The sequence below is a fragment of the Erigeron canadensis genome, chromosome 7, assembly GCF_010389155.1.
Source record: "Erigeron canadensis isolate Cc75 chromosome 7, C_canadensis_v1, whole genome shotgun sequence".
Taxonomy (NCBI): domain Eukaryota; kingdom Viridiplantae; phylum Streptophyta; class Magnoliopsida; order Asterales; family Asteraceae; genus Erigeron; species Erigeron canadensis.
In genome coordinates this window covers 33,142,237-33,164,306 of record NC_057767.1, presented here as the reverse complement: position 1 = coordinate 33,164,306, position 22,070 = coordinate 33,142,237, and the positions used below count along the sequence as shown (strand labels likewise).

Here is a 22,070-nt window from a genome sequence, read left to right as displayed (position 1 = left end):
GAGACTGTTTTCAGTTTCTACTTAAATGGTAGAAAAGACCCTACAACCTTTGCGTGGGATGATGATCGAACTCATGACCTCTGACTTCAGAGACCATGATATTTACCACTGATCTAAATCATGCTGCTTATATCAAAGTATCAAACACATGTAATATCAAAGTCGGACTATATTGGGTGATGGTATTTTTTTCTTTTATATACATGTACCACACTCCTATATTAATAGCTTGTATAATCAATTATATACATACTGCATTGTGATAATTGTATTAACAAAATAATATGAATATTACCTCGTTTATTATAAAGAAATAGGTTTTACTAAGGGTATTTTTTTTAACAAAAAGTCTTTGTAAAAGTTAACGTCATTGGAGTGATTAGTTTTTTTGATAAATACGTTTACAATTCTCAACATTTTGATCAAAAGCTTTTAATGCATGTTAATGACAGCATCTAAAACTATAGTTAGTATTTTCTTAAAGGAATTTGCATTTTTTTTAATTCAGGAAGACTTGGGTTTGATTTTTGAGTGCAAAAAAAAAGTTTAATTCTATTAATTTTCATTCGTTTATGCGAATTAATAAAGGTTTTTTTTACTAGATTTTGGATGAGAAGATTCTCTAATATAAACTTAAACAAAAAAAATAAAAAAATTTGACATGGAACTTTCAAGAAAAAGAAAGAAAATCTTTAATCATACCTTTAAATCTATCATTAATTTAAGATAATTGCCACTTTTGTTTTCTTGTACGCAAGGTTAAAGGCTCAATCGCAAACACATATACACACAGTCACACACAATAAAAAACACACACAGAGAGAAACAATCCAACCATGGCAGGAGCAGCAACAACATCTCAACTGACAAGAACATTTGCAGCAACAACATCTGTATCTTTAATATCTCCAAACACACTTTGTCATATCCCAAGCTCACCATCTTCACTTTCATTCCTTACCCACCATCACAAAATCCCATCTTCTTCATCATCATCATGTTTTCTAAGTAAAAAAAATGTTGGTATTTTCAAGATTCATGCCATGGCAGCTTCTTCTTCATTTGGATCCAGATTAGAAGAAACCGTTAAGAAAACCATTACGGATAACCCAGTTGTTGTTTATTCCAAAACTTGGTGTTCGTAAGTTTTTATCTTTATTTGTTTTTATAAAAAAAAGTTATTAAATTGATTGAATTAAGTGAATTATTGACTTGTTTTATGAAAAGGGTTATTGTTGTTTTTATTAATTTAAATGTTTTTTTTTTGGGGAATTCTTGTAGGTATTCATCTGAGGTGAAATCATTGTTTAATAGGATTGGTGTGGAGCCACTTGTTGTTGAATTGGATCAATTGGGTAAGTGTTAAGTTTTTGTTATGTAAATTAAGGGTTTTTATGCTTGAGGTGTGATTGGTTTTGATGCAAGTATATATTGTATATGGTGAATGTAAAATATTGTGAGAATGCTATAGATGAATTAAGTTCAGGGCAAATTTTGATGCATTTGGTTGTTTTAGTTAAGCTTTGGAATTAAGTTTAGAGCTATTTGATATGTTTGGCCAAATTAGCAGAAAGCTAGGTCTTTTATTAGTGTAATGTTTTTGGTACAGTACAAACAAATTATTAATTTCAAAAGGTGGAATCTAATTAATTATGTGGTATTTAGGTAATTTAGTTTCCATAAGCTCAAGTTACTTTCCAAACGCTTCTTCAAAAAAATTTTGGTAGCCAAATATGAGCTCGAGCTTATGAAAACCACCAGCTCAAGCTCCCTTAAGCTCCTATAAGTTGCGTGCCAAACATAACCCTGCAAAGTGATCATCGAGGATTGAACATTTTGAATAGCATATCGTGTGCATCGGATTGCATTTTCATAGTGCTTATCTGACTAGGATTGATTGTAGTTAAATGGAGGGTAGGGTGGATTCTAGTGCTAACAAAATGTGTAAGGTGTCTTGATTCGCCATTTTCTTACTTAGATACTTTCTTCTTTTCCAAACTGGTGCACTGTGGTTTCTTTAAACCATTGCACCGTTATATATTTATTTGTTGTGTCAATGTGTTAAGAGTGGTGCATCAAGACACTTGTCAACACTAGATTCCTTACTGCACTTTTACCTTATGAACCCTTTTTCACACTGATTATGTCTTTCAAAGTCGGAGAATGAGTTTGTAGTGTTTGGGTTGATTATATAGTAGTCAACTAGTCACGTTTGGATAATTTTTGCACTAGCGGCAATGGTGCTAATGCTCGCGACCTGTTTTTTTACAGCTATTTTTGTTACTTGATTATGCCATATGCCATCGTTAATCTCAAAACGCAATGCCAAGCATTCCCTACTAAGGTTTCTTGCACCAATTTTGTAATGCTTTTCAAGATCTCAATATTTTTCTCTTCAGTAATCTTAAAGTTAATATCAGAATCACGTTCTGTCAAAAGCTCAAAAGTCCAAACTGAATGATCACTATAATTTAACCAACAACTTTCATTGTAAACTGAGAATATCCCGTTCTTTATCTTGAATGTGATTGTAATCATATTGTCCCCAAAATCTAAAGTAAGGTTATAGTTTTATACAAATATACAATATTTACTACTTTTTTGTTGACATTCAAAAGATGTAACTTCCACAGAAAAAATGTTAGGAAGTGGAAATACTGAAAAATGGTCTTGTTTGCTTTCAGGTGCACAAGGACCACAGCTACAGAAGGTTCTAGAACGACTTACTGGGCAGCATACTGTTCCAAATGTTTTTGTTGGTATGTTTGAGATACATTAAGAATGTCATTTAAATGTTCAGTAGTTACAGTTATTTTCGTGCAAAAATTACGCATGCTATTGTTTCGAAGTGAACCGACCAGTATTTAGTGTAGCCCAATGTGCACGCTTCAAAGTATTCTAAAAAAGGGAACATGTAGTCGTGTAACATGGATGGAAGGTTGCGTGTTTATCTCATATCAGTAAAATAAATGATATCTAAAACAGGGATCATTTCGTAACTCGTAAGTCATGCGACATGTATATTGATGCATACAACTTTTAAAGTCACTTTATTAAAATGAAATACTTTTTGCAAATATATGTGATATGGTAATAATTATCAATTGCAAAGGACAAAGTAGTGTTTGTGGGTTAACTCAAACCCCTGCATACAGAAAGGATACCGAATTTATCTATTACCCTAGTCAGTAGTCACCCATCTTGCCACCTCTTAAGCCTTAAACATACTTGTTGCTAGTGTACAGATAGTTCATTAAGGATTTGTGTAATTGCTTCGGGATATCAACAATATTAGGAAGATATCTACTTTGATTTCTAATTTTGTCTTTTTCTTCTTCACCAACAGGGGGCAAGCACGTTGGTGGTTGCACTGGTACCTTTTCTACCATTCACTTTTTGCTACTTTATTTATTATCGAATCTATTAGTTTTCCCTCTTTCTAAAGACATATGCTTAATTAGGTGCATGCTATTTTTATTTGCATATATTATATACACATAGTTTAGTAGTTTGCTAACATCCAGACATTACTATTATGTGATCATTAGTTTTTTCAGTCAAGTTCACAAAAAAAACCAGCTTCTTATCGTAAGTGTCATGTAACTGTTATCAGTCGTATTTTCCAAGCTTTATTAGAATCTACAAGTAATGCTTAATGCTCTTTACATCTATTCATAGATCAGTTTACTTGTGATATCCTCCCAATTGTTCCGAGAGAAATGTTAAATTTCTTGACTCGGCCTTTAAAATTCATTTATAGAATCATTGGGCTTCTGGATGCGAGTCTGATTTAGGCTAGTTGGTCACCTTTGGATAGGTAGGATGACTTTTGAGATGATACATATATTTCTAGACATACATCTTTTTGTTATCTTTTCCGAAATGAATCATTTATGCTAGTTAATTTAATTAAACCGTAATCATTTAAAAAATATGCAATTTATAGGATTGTGAAGTTACAAGTGTATGATAGATTAATATATTTCATTCAACAAGCCATTCTATCTGTTTGCATAGATTTTGATTTTGAGACATTGGTTTGTGATTTGATTAGATACCGTCAAGTTACATAGGAAAGGAGAACTTGAAACTATGGTGGCTGAGGCGAAGAAGACATAAACCTCGAGGCAATATATTTTTTTCCGACTAAGAGATCTGTTCATTTTTATTAGAATTTGACATTGGTTGTATGATGTATCAATAAAGAACCCTCTAATCACAATTTGAATGATCAATGGTTTTCAACCCAATGTAACTCTTCTCATAATGTTGACTGCTGCTAAAAGCTGTAACTTGTATAACACGGAGTAATAAGATTCTAAAGACAACTAGTTTTAGTTGAAATATTACCTTTTTTTAATAGGACATTTTATCTTTGTATTTTTTAAGTGAAGGCTATCAACTGAGATCAACATGCAAACGACATGTCTGCGACACATGTTTGAGGTTGAAAGTGAAAGGAACGCTCAGCTCTAGCTCAATGTAATTGGCTCTATCGAATTTAGACCTGAATGCACATTTCGGAATGTGTAATGACCAATGAATCAATAATCCAGAAAGGGTTCTGTTCAAAAGCTACATGTGCATATATAAGGGATCTTGTTGCAAGCAAGCCAAGCTGAGCTTCAAGCCATAATATAGACCAACTTGGATGATCCAAGTGCTAATGTTGCATACTCGAGCACACCTAAAGACGCGTTTGAGATCGTCTCCAAAAGCTTGTAGACTTGCACAAATTCGTTGTTGGTACCCAATGTTATTTCAAGAATAATGTAAAAACTCTATAATAAATGTATATATATATTCACAACAATACCCGACTATAAATCAAAAAACTTATTTAGAAAAAATCTTTTAAAAAATACATTCTCATGTATATATACACACATGTATACATTTTAAACATTTTCAAGTTTGATTAATAGTTTAACAATAATGCAAATATAAATGATTAAATATATATTGATCTGGTCTCAAAAGGTACACGTCGCACTATACCAATCATCCAAAAAAACAAAACAAAGTAACAAACCAAGAACCACTACTTGTGAAAAACAGTTGAAACATTTTTACAGAAATCTCCGGTGAGCCAACACCAATGTCTACTACGATGGCACATCATCTTGCTATAGTTACTTCTTCCGGTTTTCGACATACTTCGAAATGCTTTGGTTTTTCTTTCTATATCAATGGCCATAAATTCACCACCAGCCATACTACAGTTACTATAAATAGAAACAGAACCAAGATTCCTTTGTTAGTTACCTGTTCCTCTGCTAAACCGTCTTCGTCTACAGAAATCAGGTAATTTCAAGTCTTTCGGCCTTCATTTTCGTCGTAAATGTATATAAATAAGTCTGTTTAATTTTGAGCCTAAAAAGGAGTATGGTTCTCATTTTTACTTTTGAGACGACTTGTAAGCAGCTAAGCCTAAAGTGTGTCTAAGATTTATTATAGTCCATAATTTAGGCGTAAAATAAAAAGTTGAGACGTCCCTGCACGTTTATTAGTAGAGTACAGGGTAGATTAGTATGACGCGGCTCAATTGCATACATGGGCTAACGGATTGTTCATGTATCCATGTACTCTTATTTATAGACGATAATAGTTTGGTATTTCATTTTATTGATCAACTATATATAGAATTACAAAGTACCAAGTTTAGAAAAGGGTAATGCTTACAAAGAAAATTTTATAGCATCAGCATCATACTAGAGCAAAAAGCTCATATTGTTTGGAATTTGGGTAACTTATTTGTTGATCGTGGACGATTTGGGAATCAAATTTTCGTTATTCCATTAACTGCAAGATCTCCCTTTGTATTTCACGTTGGTATTGAATATCGTTTGAGTATGCAGTCTAACAAGATAGGATATTGGTTTAGGCCGAGAGGTGATATCTTCCTTTAGGAATGCTTTTATCTGTAGGTACAACCAAAGGGCCTTTGGCAAAGGTTGGGGATGTGGGTGGTCTAATGGTATCTGAGATGACCTATCAACCAAGAGGTTGTGGTTTTTAGGCCCATTGTAGACAATGATCCCTTAGTTGAAGTTTATTAAGTAAAAGACATCCCACCATTTTCAAATTTTCATTGGTCGAGTACTTGTGAAGTTTTCACGTTGGTATTGAATATCTCTTAGTTCAATTACCTGCATTTTCTAAACTCTTCGAATTTTCAAATGCTCGAATACTTGTGAAATTACTTTGACTATCAAAATCTTGCTTCTTGGTTTGTTTGTTCTGCAGTTCCCAAGCGAGAATTAGGAGTGAAGTTCTTACCCCATTTAGATCGGTTAGGATGTTCTTTTATATCGCTTTCGTTGCACAAGCTTCACTTGGTGGATTGATAGCCACTACACAGCTTATTGGTGCATTGTCTAATCCTGCAAGAGCAGATTCAGTTATTGACATTGCAAAAGGCCTTGGCATAGACGTAGGAGCTGCAGCTCTGTTTGGATTCTTGTATAATAGAGAAAACAAAATCAAGAATGCACAAATGGCCCGGCTTTCAAGAGAAGAAAATCTTTCAAACCTTAAATTGCGTGTAGATGAAAAGAAGATTATCACTGTTAGTGAATTTAGAGGACTTGCCCGTCTTGTAATCCTTGCTGGACCTTCATCATTCATAACAGAAGCTTTTAAACGTAGTGAAACGTTTACTGAACAGCTTATAGAAAGAGGGGTGCTTGTGGTGCCTTTTTCGACTGATGGAAATGCACCTGAATTTGAGTTTGACGAGACTGATGACTCGAAAGACTTAACAAACAAAAGAAAAAGGCTTTGGCAGCTTGTACCTGTCCTTACGCCAGAATGGTCCGAGTAAGTTCCCAAATGTAGATATTGTTTTCTTAGTCCATCTCTAATATCGCAAATAAAATTCTTTTAGGAAATTTTTTTTCCAAACCGGCTTTTGCTTTGTTGTCATAATCTGTGCTTTTCTCCTCTGCAAACTATACATATTCTAAAATACAGTTTTTATCCCCCAGTTGGCTGGATGACCAGAAGAAACTGGCCAATGTGTCACCTGAATCTCCAGTGTAAGCCCTATTTTCTTTTCTTTTATGTTTAAGGCTATGCAGCACGAGCTATACCACTATGCTCACAAGCCATTGTTATATGCTCGCAAGCCATTGTTATTTGAATGTATCTTATTCCATCTAAATAACCCCTTTATATAAACTTTCCTGTTATGATTAAGTAATGCAATGTTGCACATAAATTCACGTGTTTTGAAATTTTTAAGTAAAAATATATGCATAGAGAATTTATTAATTTTCTCGTATTGAAGGTATCTATCTCTGAGGTTGGATGGACGTGTACGTGGAAGTGGTGTGGGTTACCCACCTTGGAATGCCTTTGTAGCACAGTTGCCTCCAGTAAAAGGAATGTGGTCTGGCCTTCTTGACGGCATGGATGGAAGAGTCCTTTAGAAATCATTTATTTTTTTCCGAATATATGAAGGTTTGACATAGCTTCAGGCTTCAGCAATAACACCGTTAATTAGAGGTAGCAATTTGGACCGATTAACTTATGCTGGGACGATGCGGTTGAATGATAATCTTAAACAGATCCTATAGAAGAACTGATCTATAAGGAAACGGGGCAAAGGGGCCGCACAGGTTGAAAGTTGCCCAAAATGTATTTTTAGTGCATACCACTTTCTAAATCATTTTAGATATGGATCTAGTTTTTTTAAGGAATAAAGTTGTTTTTTTGTAATCATTCATAATATGGAGAATAACTTGAATTATGGCAAACATAGACAACCCACCCAGCCTGTTCTGTTTTGACTAAAGTCTGTTTTGACCCATATCCCGACCTGCCTGATCAGCCCAATTGCCACCTCTACCTTTACTTATCAGGAATTATGTTCTTTATATTAACTACGTACTTAGTATGATATGTGTATTAATTTTTTCTCATTTGTGTTTTCTGGACTGTTACCCATTATTGGCCGTATACCAGTTCATCAAATACTTGGTGGCATACCATTCGGGTACATTTGTTGATCGGCTTTACTTCATCAAACAAACAAGGTTATTCCACTATTGAAATGTCTTCTTTTTGTAGCAAGAGTTGATTTCAAGTAGATATTTCATTCATTGATTATTTATTTCCTTTTGCAGAAAACTTCAACTCTTTGGATCGGAAAGTATGATAATTTGTCAATTTAAAGAGATATCAACTGCGTTGATACAAGTCTGCGACTCATTTTTACTTTCGCAGTATATGGTTTTGTATAGCAGGTGACCGAAATATACTACCATATAGATTCTGGAAAACGTTTCATTATCGTGTATGTTCATATTACTTCGTTATACTAACAATTCAGCTAAGATTACAGTAATATTATAGATAAGCGTATGTTTGTTGCGAATCTAATGGAAATGTAGCATCCCTTAAATTCATGTTGCATCATTTTACATAGTTTGGATGTGTGTGACTTATTTGCATATTCAGTAACACAATATGACGATATCCCAGTTGGTTCAAATCAAATCAAGGTTGATAAACCATATATAGAATTTAGACACTCGATAAACTGAGAAGCTATTTTACACATCAATCAGTAAGAAAATGTTGCAAAAGATTGTAATGGAAGGATTCTCGATTCTACAATGGCAACATGAACATGAAGCTCATCTAACATTCCTGAATCTCATCCAACGCGTAGTTGTTTGTTGATACATTTGCATAGTTGACTTTGTTGAACCGCACAACAACTGGATAACGTGTCTTAGGATCCTGCACAGCACATTATACAATATGAATAATTGCATATTGACACCTCGATACAAATATACTAGCCACACACTTGCAAGTATTAGCTTTACCTGATCAACAGTCACAACTGATCCAACACCTTTGAACCAGTAGGACTCTTTCCTGAGAATTCTCACCTACACAGATTATACAAAATAGTTAATTCTAGGCATGTGCATATCTCTGAAAATTATCCATCTTGGTCTTTTATGGTTTTACCCAACCCACCCATTTTGACACCTTTGGCAGTTATGGTATTCTGCCATAATGATTAGTGTTTTGTTACCCAATAGAGGTGTTTTCAAAAGTTTTAAAAGTAAGGTTTTTGTTATAATAGTGCAAATACTACCTTGGCTCCTCTCTTGGGTCCAATTGGAGGTGGCTTAGGTGCAGCTTCTTTGGCAGGTGTAGAAACTGCAGCAGGTGGTGCACCACCCTCATCAGCAGCTGCCTTTACAACAAGTCTAGAACTATTAGTATTTTTTGAAGAAAACATAACCATGGTGCACTTGACTGTGTTTGTGTTACTACTAGTCACATTTGGTGCCACCACAAATCCAGTAGCAGCAGATGCCATACTGCAGCTAGCCATTTCCCTTTTTTTACAAATGTTTTTGAAAGCTAGTTAGTTTGTTTTGAAGTTTAGCCAAGTGATATCAACAAGTCTTTTTTTTTTTAGTTATTTGGTGGGTATCTTTTTCTTGGACAATATTGGTTGACTCTAAATTGCTTCAGCCTATTATGTAATGCCATGTGGACACCTATATCCTATATTTGGATAATGCTATCCCATATCATTTCCTTTCTAAACTTTGGCCCAAATGAGTTGACTTTTGGGTCATCATTATATATCCAACAAAATCCCATTTGGGCTTCGCAACTTGATGCTCCAAATTAGCTAAAATGGAAAATGGGCCTTGTGTTTGAAAGTGTCTTCAAATGTTTTAAAATGTTGTCAAAAGCTTTATTTATCTGACTATCTGCATGATAATTTATTGGCAATTAACTATCACGTTAAAGGTCTTCATATTAACTGGCTTTAAATACCTTAACATGACATTATTGCCAATAAAAACATTTTTCAAAGATAATGCAATAATGTACCTTAATTGTAGCTGCTTCATAACTTTATCTTGTTTAATTTGGAGTTGAATGAATGTTGCCCCACTTGATCTTACCAAATTATTATATTTGAATGTTGGTTATGTATTTACGGAAAACATATATCAATTCGTAACATATGTATACTGAAGGAAAAATAAAAAAGTTGAGAAATGATGATATCATTACAAAGGACATGATATCTTATTTTAAGGGTTGACTCTCAAACTAAACCTAATTGTTGTGATTGATAAATTTTAGGAGAAGTATTCTCTCAACTTATTTTCTCAACTTGACCCAAGTTGAAGAAATCTTGGCTTTTGATTGAAAATCAAGGGTCAAGATTCAAATCTTTGAATCTTGGCCCTTCATTTTCATTCAAGGGCCAAAATTATCCTAACATGTTGAGTCTTTATTTGTGATTATAGACAGATATTGACATATAATAGTGACACATTTTTACAACGATTTCATTTTTATATTGACTTAATTTATACATAAAATGATATTAATATAATAATAATAATAATAATAATAATAATAATAATAATAATATGCTTGGTGGTGGTTGCTATGAAAATACAGAAAACAAGCAATATTCGAGTTGAAGCATGACACCAGCAAGAGTGTGTTTCATTCTATTGTTTCTATTTCTTACTTATGGTTGTCGTCTCGTTGTAATAAGTTTAGTTTCGTGTGCTCATCATGACAAGTTAGTCCATCTTGTCTAGTGTAAGTTCCTTTTATCTTTGACATCTTGTCGAAGATATTATTAATATAATCTCCGATGTTCAAAAATAATAATAATAATGTGCTTCCTTTACCACCAGGTGGAATTTGTAATTTTTTTCCAATAGCATGTTTATCAACCGATAACAGGCGCGGTCCATTTGATCATAATTAACACTGGTTTAACCTTAAGGAAAATGATAAATCTATCTAACTCATATATCTAAAAATCAACATAATCATAGGATGATGACATGTGGAATAATCGAATAATAAAATTAAGAAAGAGAATTAGTGGAAACTACGTGTCAAATTTTTAAAGTTTAAAATTGATTTTAAACATATGAGTTAAGTTGATTTATCATTTTCTTAAGCGGAAATATCCTTAAAACTCCGATAGTTGAGTGAGTCATGTATGTTGTCAATCATTCTAAGCAGGCGTATGTTGTCAATCATTCTAAGCAGGCAACTGATTATAAGCCAATTTGAGCAGTTAGTTATGAACCTTTTGTCACCAATTATTTTGTGTGTGGTAAAGACTTAAAGATGTACTTTGATATAACTGTTATAACTTTATAACTTTTATTACAGCTATTAATTAATGTACATTATTATCCAATAATAAAGAAACAAGAGTCATTTTCGATATAGCTGAACTCTTTAAAGATTTGCATGGATAAACCCATAAATAATGTGTATGGCGAATTATTTAATTTGTCAATATAATTTTCGTATCAACCTGTTTTTGCACACTCCATCACCTTCCATTGTTCATCTTCGAATAATTTGTGTATCATTAATACTAGTGTGCTAATAAGCCCAGAATACAGGCTTCAACTATCATGTTTACGTGTGCAAATTGCAATATTATATAAAAAGAAAGAATATAAATATTTGTCTACCTAAAGGTAATGTTATTACCATGTTCAATAGTTTGTTATGTCAAACATAAAGAAATACAAAGCCAGTGTGATCCGTTAATAAAGCTTTTAACCATAGAATATTTATTATAGATAAATAAATAGAAAAGTCCAAATATCTATCAGGGAAAATATTTATTTATGGCCCAATGATGTCTGAAGCCCAAAAAATCGTGCATGTAAAGATTGAAAAGAAAAAAATATAAGAGAAAGGGGGCTAGGATTTCAACCGCCGATCTAAGCTAATAAAGCCGTACACAAAACCAGTTGATTTAAGTTGCTTTCTAATACTTATCTCATAAGTCAAATATATATAGTAAAGTCGGAATTTACTGTTCATCCTTCCATTCGCAGTAATGTTAGACTATCCGCATCAGTTCAGGATATCCTTCTAACAAACATCCTAATCAACATACGTCAGCTTTTCATTCATCCATCCCACAAACACTTTTTACCCACAATAATAATATATTTATCCTTTTTACAAACAACAATATAAATTCCAAAGTAACTTTTGTCTTTTACCTTTATCTCTCCTCATCATTCCTCATCCTTCTCTATAAACAACCATGGATGGACATCCTCCATGTCACAACCCACATCAATAGTCTTACTACAAACACCTTCCATGTCACCACAAATTTCCCTTGTTATGGATGGTCTTACATCATTGTTGATAATTTAGTAACTTTAATGGTCAGAAAATCATATACTCGTACTTTGTATATGCATAAAGCATAATGCATTTGTTATATATGCAAAAACGAACAAGTATGGGCCGACCCATGTTAGGATACTATAAATTAATGCATTTATCCGCTTCACTAAAGTTTGAAAAAGATAGATTTTATTACTTTTGAAAACAAAACAAGTTACTAAAGAACAAAATATGCTTAAAAACAAAAATATCAAACATAACAAAAACTTAGCAAATATGAAAGAATTTCAGTTGTGTTGGCTAGTCAGATTATATATGTGTTGTTTGTTAATATTTTGTTTTTATTAGTTGCATTATTCTTATATTCAAATGTAAATCAAGATAATAATCAAGAGGATCAGTGGTACATCTACCATATGAGCCCATAGATGAATGTTCTAAGTTATGAGTCGGAAACTTGTAAGCGGCAAATAAAAAAACTAAATTTTGTGATCCATGTATAAAGATAACAAGTCAGCGGACATAAGTTTTACGCGGTGTGCGCTTTGTGTACCAATACGGTACATGGATTTCGATCTGAGAACTTCCCAATATTACTATCAATGTGCCTTCACTTAATTTTATATTAGTCTAAGAGAAAACTCATAAACGGTTCCAAAATGACACACTATTCTTTCTCATCCTTTTCGCCCTGGATGATAGGAATAAGGGCCTAGTGGCAGCCTCGACTCGAGCGGAGTGTGATGTGTCTGAACACTCTGAATCGTAATTGAATTCGAGTACCATTTTGAACGCCTCTCTTGTGATCCTTTATATAAGTAGAACTACTGTGAACTATTCTCACCCCTTACTCTTTCCTTCCATAAATCTAGATGATAATTATAAATATTAAATTATAGTTGTTTTATCTTTTGCATTTCCAATATTCCTATTTACGTAATGTATAATATTTTCAATATTCATTTACAAAGTGAGTAGTGTACATACCTTTCTAACTAAAGTAACTTATTAACGGCATATAGCTAGCTTGCTTAGTATTCATTAGTCACGGGGTGTCGAAGACAAATGGAGTGTAGTGTCGTTAATTTTTTTCGTTGTTTTATGTGTAATGCATTCTTTTTTTTTTTCGGATAGGGGTAAATTATATTAGTATATAAATTAAATAATATTTCACTAAGGAGTTAGAACATATATACAAAAGACTTCTAAGTTCTAAACAATGCATTTGATCCAACAATCTTAAAACTACCACACGACCTCTATTTTACAACGACACATCAAACCACACGCCTCTAAAATGACAAATTAATGTGACACAAACATACGTATAGCCACTCGAGATGAATCACTTAATAAAAGTATGGAAACAGATAAAAATCAACCATGGCTCAAACAACTGATGTGAAGCACACCAAACCTCCAATCAAACATTTCCGACAAAACAATTATATTGAGTGGTGACACGATGAGATGTAGTGGTGGATTGGTGGTTAGTGGAGATACTACATCTCATCGTGTCACCACTCAATATATTAAGTGATTCCTCTCGAGTGGCTATACGTATGTTTGTGTCACATTAATTTGTCATCTTAGGGGCGTGTGGTTTGATGTGTCGTTGTAAAATAGAGGTCGTGTGGTAGTTTTAAGATTGTTGGATCAAATGTATTGTTTAGAACTTAGAAGTCTTTTATTTGCGGCAAAGTAAGACGTACATTCCCGATATCATAACTGTGTATGTATGAACAAGTCGATCTTCACAATTTTTTAGCTTCGTAACCTACTTAAGCAAAACCCATTTCTCTTATATAAAACATCGACATGATTTGCCTGACCTTTAATATCTCCAATTTTTAAGCAAAATCCATTATTTCTCTATATAAAACATCGAACACACTTACTTAATTAAATTGAGTACTTTTTATTTAAAATCGAACCATATTAGATGCTATATGATACACGTGTACAAATGAAAAATACAAATAAGCAATATATAAAACTTTATTTGATACAAGTCATTAGTTGAATTAGCACTTAAAAGTAAATTAGTGATGATGTTTTGTTTAGACATGTAATCAAATTAAAAAATGTTCAAAACAATCTTTTAATTATTGCAATTTGCTAGTAATTAGTGGTGATGTCTTGTTTAGACATATAAACGTTGCATGGTAATGGTTGTTGGTGGTGGGTCCCTAGGTTTTCTATAATTACAATTAAACCCTCTTAATCATGCTTTTGGGGGTCAACATCACCTGCTCTCAACGGTTCTAAACACTTTATCGATTATGATAATTATATTACTATCATTATAATTTACACTATTGTTAGTTGCGAGTAATTGTAACTATAGTTCATTAATCGTAGATAGCTTGTTGAGTAACTTTGAAATTTCTATGAAAATACCTAAACAACAACCACAACAAGATCGACTTAATTACTGAGTGGAGTACGGGGAGCTAGGTGATGAGCTGTAAACAGTTTTATTTCTACCCAAAAGTAGAGAGATTGCTTCGATAAGGACCTCTGGTCACAAAGGGGTAAAAGTCAAAATATGTAAAGAGTTTAGTTATCAAATCTGTCGGCAAAAAAAACATAAGTTTATATACGTGTGTGCTGAGTATCACCCGGCTACAATAAAAAAAAAAAGTAACAAACATGCGACCGACATACTTTAGCACATGTTATATGAAAATACCTATTACTCTTTTACTTTTTACGTATAAATTGTTAAATCCAAAACTCCGTTCAATTCGGGGTGACTCATTAGCCAAAAGTCATTACATAGCTGGTCAGTCGTAAAGAACCTAGTTGTTCATCATCAACATTGTAAGTATATAAATGATTGCATAATTGTAAGTTGTCGACAATTGTAACATTGTAACACTAAATAACACCTGAGAATTGATAACGTAGATTATACTTTAAACTTGAAACATATTTTAATAATCACTTTTAATATGCAGCATGTGAACTTCTATGTGTAAATGCTTGATCTACTTAAGAAATACGAGCACAACGTACCATTTTGTTTGTGAAAGATTCAAATGTTAAATGCTAATCTTCTATAGTATTTCATAATCTTTTAACTAAGTAATTCATGAAAATCTACATTTATCATCATAAAAAAAGATTTATTTTTTAATTTAATTAATATCCGTCATGGTTAAAATCTTAAAAATCTGTAGAAAAGAACGGTAATACATCAAATCTTTAAAAAATGTTCATTTTTTTTTCCACGCATAACTACTCGTTCAAAAGATACATCACTTATTTTACTTAAGCTATGAAACAATCAGATCAAACTCAAACTTGCAAACACACTACTCTTATCAAAGTTAATCAACTAAAACGATAAAAATAACTAGAGCTCAAGCTCTAATTTATTCGACAATTACTTGTTAAATATGAAAATCTCTTATTAAAAGGCTTATCTTAAATCATAAAAACCCTTAAAACATAACCGTTACATTAAGTGTAAGTAGTGTGTACTGTGTAACACACTTGTGAATTAATACCTTTCTATTACAAGATTTTAATATCTTTTGTTTAAACCTAATCCATCAGCATTGATAGATTAGTCCACCTAATAAGTTAAACTGGAATACCATCATGACTTAAATATAAACACAAACATTATATATATCAAAAAAAAAACTTTAAGAAAACAACCTAACCATATCTCACCTTACATGTCCTCACATAAAACAAAATTAATATCAAATGACATGTTTTCAAAACAAATAAAAAAAACTCAGAAGGGCCTTCATTGCAAATATCAAAACTTATATACATACACACACACATATACATAATAATTTATTTATATTCATTTCATATTTAAGTTGTTGTAATAATCACACTCATATCTGTTTTTATTCCCAGTTTATATTTATATATTTTTCTCTCGATCTCTCTCTCTTTCTTAACTGTGTGTTACAGTGTGTGTAATCAGAACTGAATCACTGATCTCTAAATTAACCGGAAATCAACCAATCTCCGGCGGTTTTCATCACCGGAATGTCACATTCCGGCGACCAATTTAACAGTTTCTTTATAAAGGTACTTACTTTTCACTATATCTATACTTTCTCTTTCTAAACACACACTTTCTCTTTCTAGATTTTTTTTAAAAATATAATTTTTACAAATTTTTTTTTTCCCAACAAAATAGAATCAGATTCTCTTTTTGTAATTTTCCTGTATTTGCAGCTTTTTAATTTATCAATGATTTTATGTTAAAGTTTGTTGCTTTTTTAGATGAAGTTAAAATATGGGGCTTTTTTTTTGTTTTTTCCTGTTATTCAAATCTATTTATTTGATAAAAATAATATAAATTAGAACCCATTTTGGGTATTTTAAGTTTTGTATAAATGTTCATTTTTTCTTGGATTTTGTTTTTGTAGATTATATAAAGGTATAATTTTTAGTTGAAAAAAAATGGTTCCTTTTGTGTTGTTGTAGCATCTTTATTTTCCTAATAAAAAGATATGATTTTTAGTTGAAAAAAGAGGGCTTTTTTGTGTTTCTAACATTTTAATATATTGATAAATAATGATAAAATAAAAATTAAAAAATTAAACCCATTATAGATTTTGTATGTTTTATATTTATTCTAGATTTTATTTAATTTATTTTTGTGAAGACTGTTTCAAGTAGTGACTGCTTTGATGTGAAGGTTCATGTGAATATCTTGGAATCTATATCATTTTTACTAGTCTTGTCCCTGTTATTATCCTTCCCTTTTATTATTATATATATAATATGTATATGTATATATATGTGCTGTTTATCTTACATTATCACTTCTAGCTAGCCCTACTAAATTGAATGAAGTTATCTCCAATTCATGATTCACATAGTAATCATCAAGTAGGTGTCTTTAAATGATATGCTATTATATCTGAATCATATTTTACATATGAATATAATTCTTTTTTTTTTTTTCCTGATTTGATTAGATGTGATCTTTTGTAGAATCTATTAGTTTATAATACAATACAACTATGCAAGGCATAATTTTTAACTTGCCATTTACATATATGTTGCCTCATTTATGTATTTGCTCTTTTTGATTTGTAGTTTATGATTCCATATATGAAAATGGGCGTCCTTGGGGACTCGTTTCGAAAACCATGTTTTCTCTTCATTTATGTGGGTGACTTATATGTATAAAAATGTGTCATTTACAGGTATAGTTGTATAGAAGATGAGCTGGATTCAGAATGGGAAAAACCGAAATCATGAGAAACCTGTTTCCGGGTGCTTGGGAAGAATGGTGAATTTGTTTGATTTGAATACTAGTGTGGGAGGGAACAAGCTACTCACAGACAAACCGCATAATGATGGTATTTTTCATTATTCTTTCTTCTTCGTCTCATCCTCTTTTCATTTAATTACTTGTATTAGAAGCTCTATATTCACACAATCATTCCAATTGTGTTGTAATGACACTGTATCAGTTTTTCCTCTAGAAGATAATGTTTTTATGAACACGAGGCTCATTTCTTAGTCCTATAGTATATTCTTTGGCACGATGACTTTTTTGAGTCTTGATATGAAAATTATATGTTAGCATATTCAGTAAAAATTTATGACAAAAGTGGGTGGAACAGGTTCTGCATTCTCAAGGAAACAATCAGATTCGTCCAGTACGAGTTTGATTGATGATCAGATGGATGATAAATTGGTAATTGCTCCAAGCTGTTATATCATAGTATATTTCGTAATGTTCCAGCTGTGTTTAGACACGATCGGTTCACGTTTAACATATTATGCTGATGTGTGCTATATTGTTGATGCATCCAGATGGTATCAAATTTAAGAAAATCGCCATCAAATAGGAAATCAAATGTAACGCCCATAAAGATGCTTATTGCGCAAGAAATGTCCAAGGAAGACGACTCTAAACAAAGTCCATCCAATTTAGTTGCGAAGCTAATGGGGCTGGACGCCCTTCCACATCGGCATCAATCCAGTTCGGCTTCACGCAGGAGCAAGTCGGGATCCTTGGAATTTTTGCAGCAAGAGAATGGATTTGTAGATACACAAGCAAAACATGAGAATCAATATGCAGAAGAATACAAAGATGTTTTTGAATATGTGAGAAGAGACGATTCACCACAAAAAGGAAGATCTAATGAAAAGCAAAAGATGGCCCTTGTTAGAGAAAAGTTCATGGAAGCAAAACGCTTATCTACTAATGATAAGCTTCGCCAGTCGCAACAGTTTCAAGATGCGTTAGAAGTTCTAAGTTCAAACAAAGATTTGTTTCTCAAGTTTTTACAAGAACCTAATTCTTTGTTTTCGCAAAATCTATACAATCTGCAGTCGGGTCCTCCACCTCCCGAGTCTAGACGCATTACAGTTCTTAGACCTTCTAAGTTGATGGATAATCATAAGAACAATGGTGATTTTGTAGTTTCTCCTGAATGTTGCAAAATCGATGATAACCCAATCCAACCAACCCGCATTGTGGTACTGAAACCGACCACTGTAAAACCTAATAACATCAAAGTTGTTGCTTCGCCCCCTTCTTCATCACTAGGCACTACATCGCATGATGATGTATTTGATGGGGACCCTGAAGAGATTGCAAATGAGATATCTGACAATCTTAGTGAACTTAGAAGAGACGAGACCCTTCTTTCTTCTGTGTTTTCAAATGGTTACATTGGTGATGATAGTTCATATTGTAAATCGGAGATTGATTATGCAACAGGAAACCTTAGTGATTCAGAAGTTGTTTCGCCAACTTCTAGACACTCATGGGATTACGTTAATCGGTTTAGCAGCCACTATTCTGCCTCCTCCAGCCGTGCATCTTATTCTCCAGAGTCATCTGTTTGCAGGGAAGCTAAGAAACGCCTCTCTGAAAGATGGGCAGTTATGTCATCAAATAAGAATGTTCCAGAACAACGAGAAATTCAAAGAAGCTCAAGCACATTGGGTGATATGCTTGCTCTATCTGATGTTAAAAAATCAGTAAAATTAGAGGAAAACCATGAAAGTAAGGAGGACATGGATAAAAGTCCTACAAGTCTTTTGAGATCAAAATCTCTTCCGACATCTGGTTCTCGACTTGGTATGGCAGCACCAGGTTCCTTGGAAGATAAAGTTGATGTAACCAAGGATGTGGTGAAGGAAAAACTTTTGAAATCATTATCATTCAAGGGCAGAGTTTCGAGTTTGTTTTTCTCCAAAAGTAAGAAATCTTGCAAAGATAAGTCCAACCAGTCTATGGATGTGCCTAAACCTACTAGCTTTCCTTTATCTCCCCCAAGAAATGTTCGTAACGAAGGATCTCAATTCGGTGAAGAAGCATCATGTTCGGGCCTGAAGCAAGAGGTATGGCTTGTCGTTTACTCTGTTTCTTTTTTGCTCATTTTGCACTTTAAATGAATGTCATTATTTTCATGTATACAAGGGCATCTATGAACAAGACAATTGTTCCAAAAAAAAAAAAATCTATAAACAAGACAAGAATATGATTTCAAACCATTAGTTTTCTAGTGTTCCACTAAGCTGGAAAATGTACATAATATAAATAAGTCCGTTGTGCAGTAGCATCAAATTTATAAACCTTTCTTGCTTTGGGAACTGTCAAACTGAGCACCTTAGCATCAAACATTGCAGGTAGGATTTTCTTTCACAAAAACTGGATATCGTGGAATCTATAACGAGAACCAGGACCAACCAAGCCCTATATCGGTCTTGGAACCACAATTTGGAGAAGATCATGTAACAGATTGTCATCGAATTTCCAAGCCAAATGCACTTGGTATGTTCATAAACAACTCTATTGTTATTGTGATGATTATACCTTTAGGGTAATGGATTTTGACCCATTAGAGATAAAGCATAACTTAAATCGATCATTTACAAGTAAATGGGTCAACTGCCACCGCTAATTTTCATATAAAACTTTCGCTATGCATATTGTCGAGTACAACTTTGGGTAATCTTTGTTAGTCTTCACACAACATGCATCTATAAGCCTTTCTTGCATATTATTAATGTTTCTTGTTGTATTAGCAGGTATAGAGAATATGAAATACAACTTGATTGATAAATCTCCACCAATTGGATCCATAGCCCGAACTCTATCCTGGGATGATTCTGTGGGGTCATCCACACCTTATGTCGGCAAACGCTCATCCTCACCCATTAATCCAGAAGCAGAGGAACAAGAATGTTTATTCTACGTTCAAACCTTACTATCAGTGGCAGGTCTCAATAAAGTACGGCCAAACTCATTTTTAGGCAAGTGGCATTCACCCGAAAGCCCTTTAGATCCATCCTTGAGGGACAAGTACATGAACCAAAGTGGAAAAGAGCCCATACCGACCCAGACTAAACTAAGACATCAAAGATCAATTACAAAACTCGTTTTTGACTGTGTCAACGAGGCGTTGATAAATATTGCAGGTCGTGGGCCCTATAGCGGGCCGCACAACGGCTTACATGACATTGCAATGTCATCAACGACCCTAGTGGACCCTGTATGGGGTCAAATGAAGGAATGTATATCCGCGGAGGAAAGGTGCGATTGGGACGACATGGACGGTGATAGTGTGGTGGTCGAGAGAGTGGTGAATAAGGAGGTGGTTGGGAGGGGGTGGTTGGAAGGTTTGAGGTTGGAAATTGATAACACAAGAAAGGAAATAGAAGGGAAGTTGTTAGAGGAATTGGTGCAGGAATCTGTATTGGAGTTGACTGGTAGAGCTTGATGAGGATTTTTTTTTTTTTTTTTTTGGCTTTCACTACCTAAATCATAACACAATTATTTGTGTACCATTAAACACTATTATAATGTGTTCCAAATTTCAAAAAGAAAAAAAAATGGTACCTATTTTGCTGTCATTTGTTTAGTATCTGTGTACATAATTGCCTTCTTGTTCTTGTACCTAGGTCTTAAGATCTTTTCTTTACATTTCTTTGTGATCTCTGTATGCAGGTTGGGGGACAACACCTAGACTTAACAAATTAGTAAACAAATGATTGTCTTGATACATTGGGCAATATATATAATGCATGTAAGGTTTGTTTAATAATGCAAACGAACACACACAAAAAGTGGCAGAATGGTCATCTTGGCACATTTTAAGTGCAAGGTTACAAAATGTTTGGGTATTAAGGTTTTATTATAAATTATTGTTCTCATATTCTTTTGTAAGTGTTCATTTTTGTTGAAAGATAAGAATGAATCAAGTAATTATTACATTCTTTATTCTTTATTAAGTACATTCAAAGAGTCCAAGTATCCATATAATGATATATCCATATGTAAAATATGAATATTACTCTTAACTCATGCTTGTTCTTCAATACATGCAAAAGCCATGAGTAATGATACAACATTACAACATATAATTAACTAACTTTCCTTACAATTTTCCTCAATTAATATTAGACGTAATACCACATGGCCTACCTATAAAATCAGAATATAATTTATAAGGTATGTCACATAATATTTAAGATGATTTTATAAACAGATGTAGTATTTATTAATTCTTATGTTACACATCGATATAGTCCCTACATCTTCATGATTCAACCACAAATAATACACTTAGCCCAAATAAGCCCCATACCCATACATGCCTTCAACCACAAATAATACACCTAGGCACCCTACTTATTCATGGCTCATACAAAAACAATTATCATACAACTATTGCTTTGAGACTTGAGAGATCGAGATATAGGTGGAGTTTTATGAATATATCCATGTTCCTTAGAAGTCATATCATATTATTATTATTTGTAATGTTTAGGTGTGGTGTCACAATAATTTAACAAGATCATAGATAATATATCTATTTGTAGATATATTTTCATTTTATTATATTTTCCGAAAAAACAGATGTTTTTTATTCTCTATCTTTCTTTCATATTTGATA

The 22,070-nt window shown here is 33.0% G+C and overlaps 4 protein-coding genes across 7 annotated transcripts; 3 read left to right on the top strand and 1 right to left on the bottom strand.

Annotated features, from left to right (window-relative positions):
- The first annotated feature begins 774 nt into the window (after positions 1-774).
- LOC122607127 (monothiol glutaredoxin-S10) lies at positions 775-4,250 on the top strand. The gene is made up of 5 exons (XM_043780047.1): positions 775-1,141; positions 1,282-1,355; positions 2,685-2,759; positions 3,347-3,373; positions 4,055-4,250. Exons 1-5 carry the CDS (start codon positions 837-839, stop codon positions 4,117-4,119), a joined length of 546 nt encoding a protein of 181 aa, XP_043635982.1. The 5' UTR covers positions 775-836; the 3' UTR covers positions 4,120-4,250.
- Positions 4,251-5,006: 756 nt separating this feature from the next.
- Positions 5,007-8,382, top strand: LOC122606742 (protein LOW PSII ACCUMULATION 1, chloroplastic). 3 transcript variants are annotated; one of them, XR_006324989.1, is made up of 6 exons: positions 5,007-5,304; positions 6,247-6,819; positions 6,987-7,037; positions 7,289-7,506; positions 7,966-8,036; positions 8,127-8,382. XR_006324989.1 is itself a non-coding variant. In XM_043779599.1 (4 exons), the coding sequence occupies exons 1-4, from the start codon at positions 5,099-5,101 to the stop codon at positions 7,428-7,430; spliced, it is 972 nt and encodes a 323-aa protein (XP_043635534.1). In that variant the 5' UTR covers positions 5,008-5,098; the 3' UTR covers positions 7,431-7,722. The 3 variants fall into 3 exon arrangements, 1 of the variants encoding a protein (XP_043635534.1); XR_006324988.1 differs by having other exon boundaries at positions 5,008-5,304; positions 7,289-7,461; XM_043779599.1 differs by lacking the exons at positions 7,966-8,036; positions 8,127-8,382 and having other exon boundaries at positions 5,008-5,304; positions 7,289-7,722.
- A 106-nt stretch (positions 8,383-8,488) lies between these two features.
- LOC122606743 (photosystem I reaction center subunit IV A, chloroplastic-like) lies at positions 8,489-9,430 on the bottom strand. Its single transcript, XM_043779600.1, has 3 exons — positions 9,113-9,430; positions 8,835-8,900; positions 8,489-8,745 (listed from the first exon to the last, which is right to left on the bottom strand). The coding sequence occupies exons 1-3, from the start codon at positions 9,353-9,355 to the stop codon at positions 8,644-8,646; spliced, it is 411 nt and encodes a 136-aa protein (XP_043635535.1). The 5' UTR covers positions 9,356-9,430; the 3' UTR covers positions 8,489-8,643.
- A 6,595-nt stretch (positions 9,431-16,025) lies between these two features.
- On the top strand, positions 16,026-20,912 carry LOC122608506. Of its 2 annotated transcripts, none has more exons than XM_043781610.1 (6): positions 16,026-16,227; positions 17,358-17,513; positions 17,781-17,854; positions 17,974-19,512; positions 19,801-19,945; positions 20,200-20,912. In XM_043781610.1, the coding sequence occupies exons 2-6, from the start codon at positions 17,375-17,377 to the stop codon at positions 20,892-20,894; spliced, it is 2,592 nt and encodes an 863-aa protein (XP_043637545.1). In that variant the 5' UTR covers positions 16,026-16,227; positions 17,358-17,374; the 3' UTR covers positions 20,895-20,912. The 2 variants fall into 2 exon arrangements, with proteins under 2 accessions (XP_043637545.1, XP_043637546.1); XM_043781611.1 differs by having other exon boundaries at positions 16,027-16,227; positions 20,203-20,912.
- Positions 20,913-22,070: the final 1,158 nt, after the last annotated feature.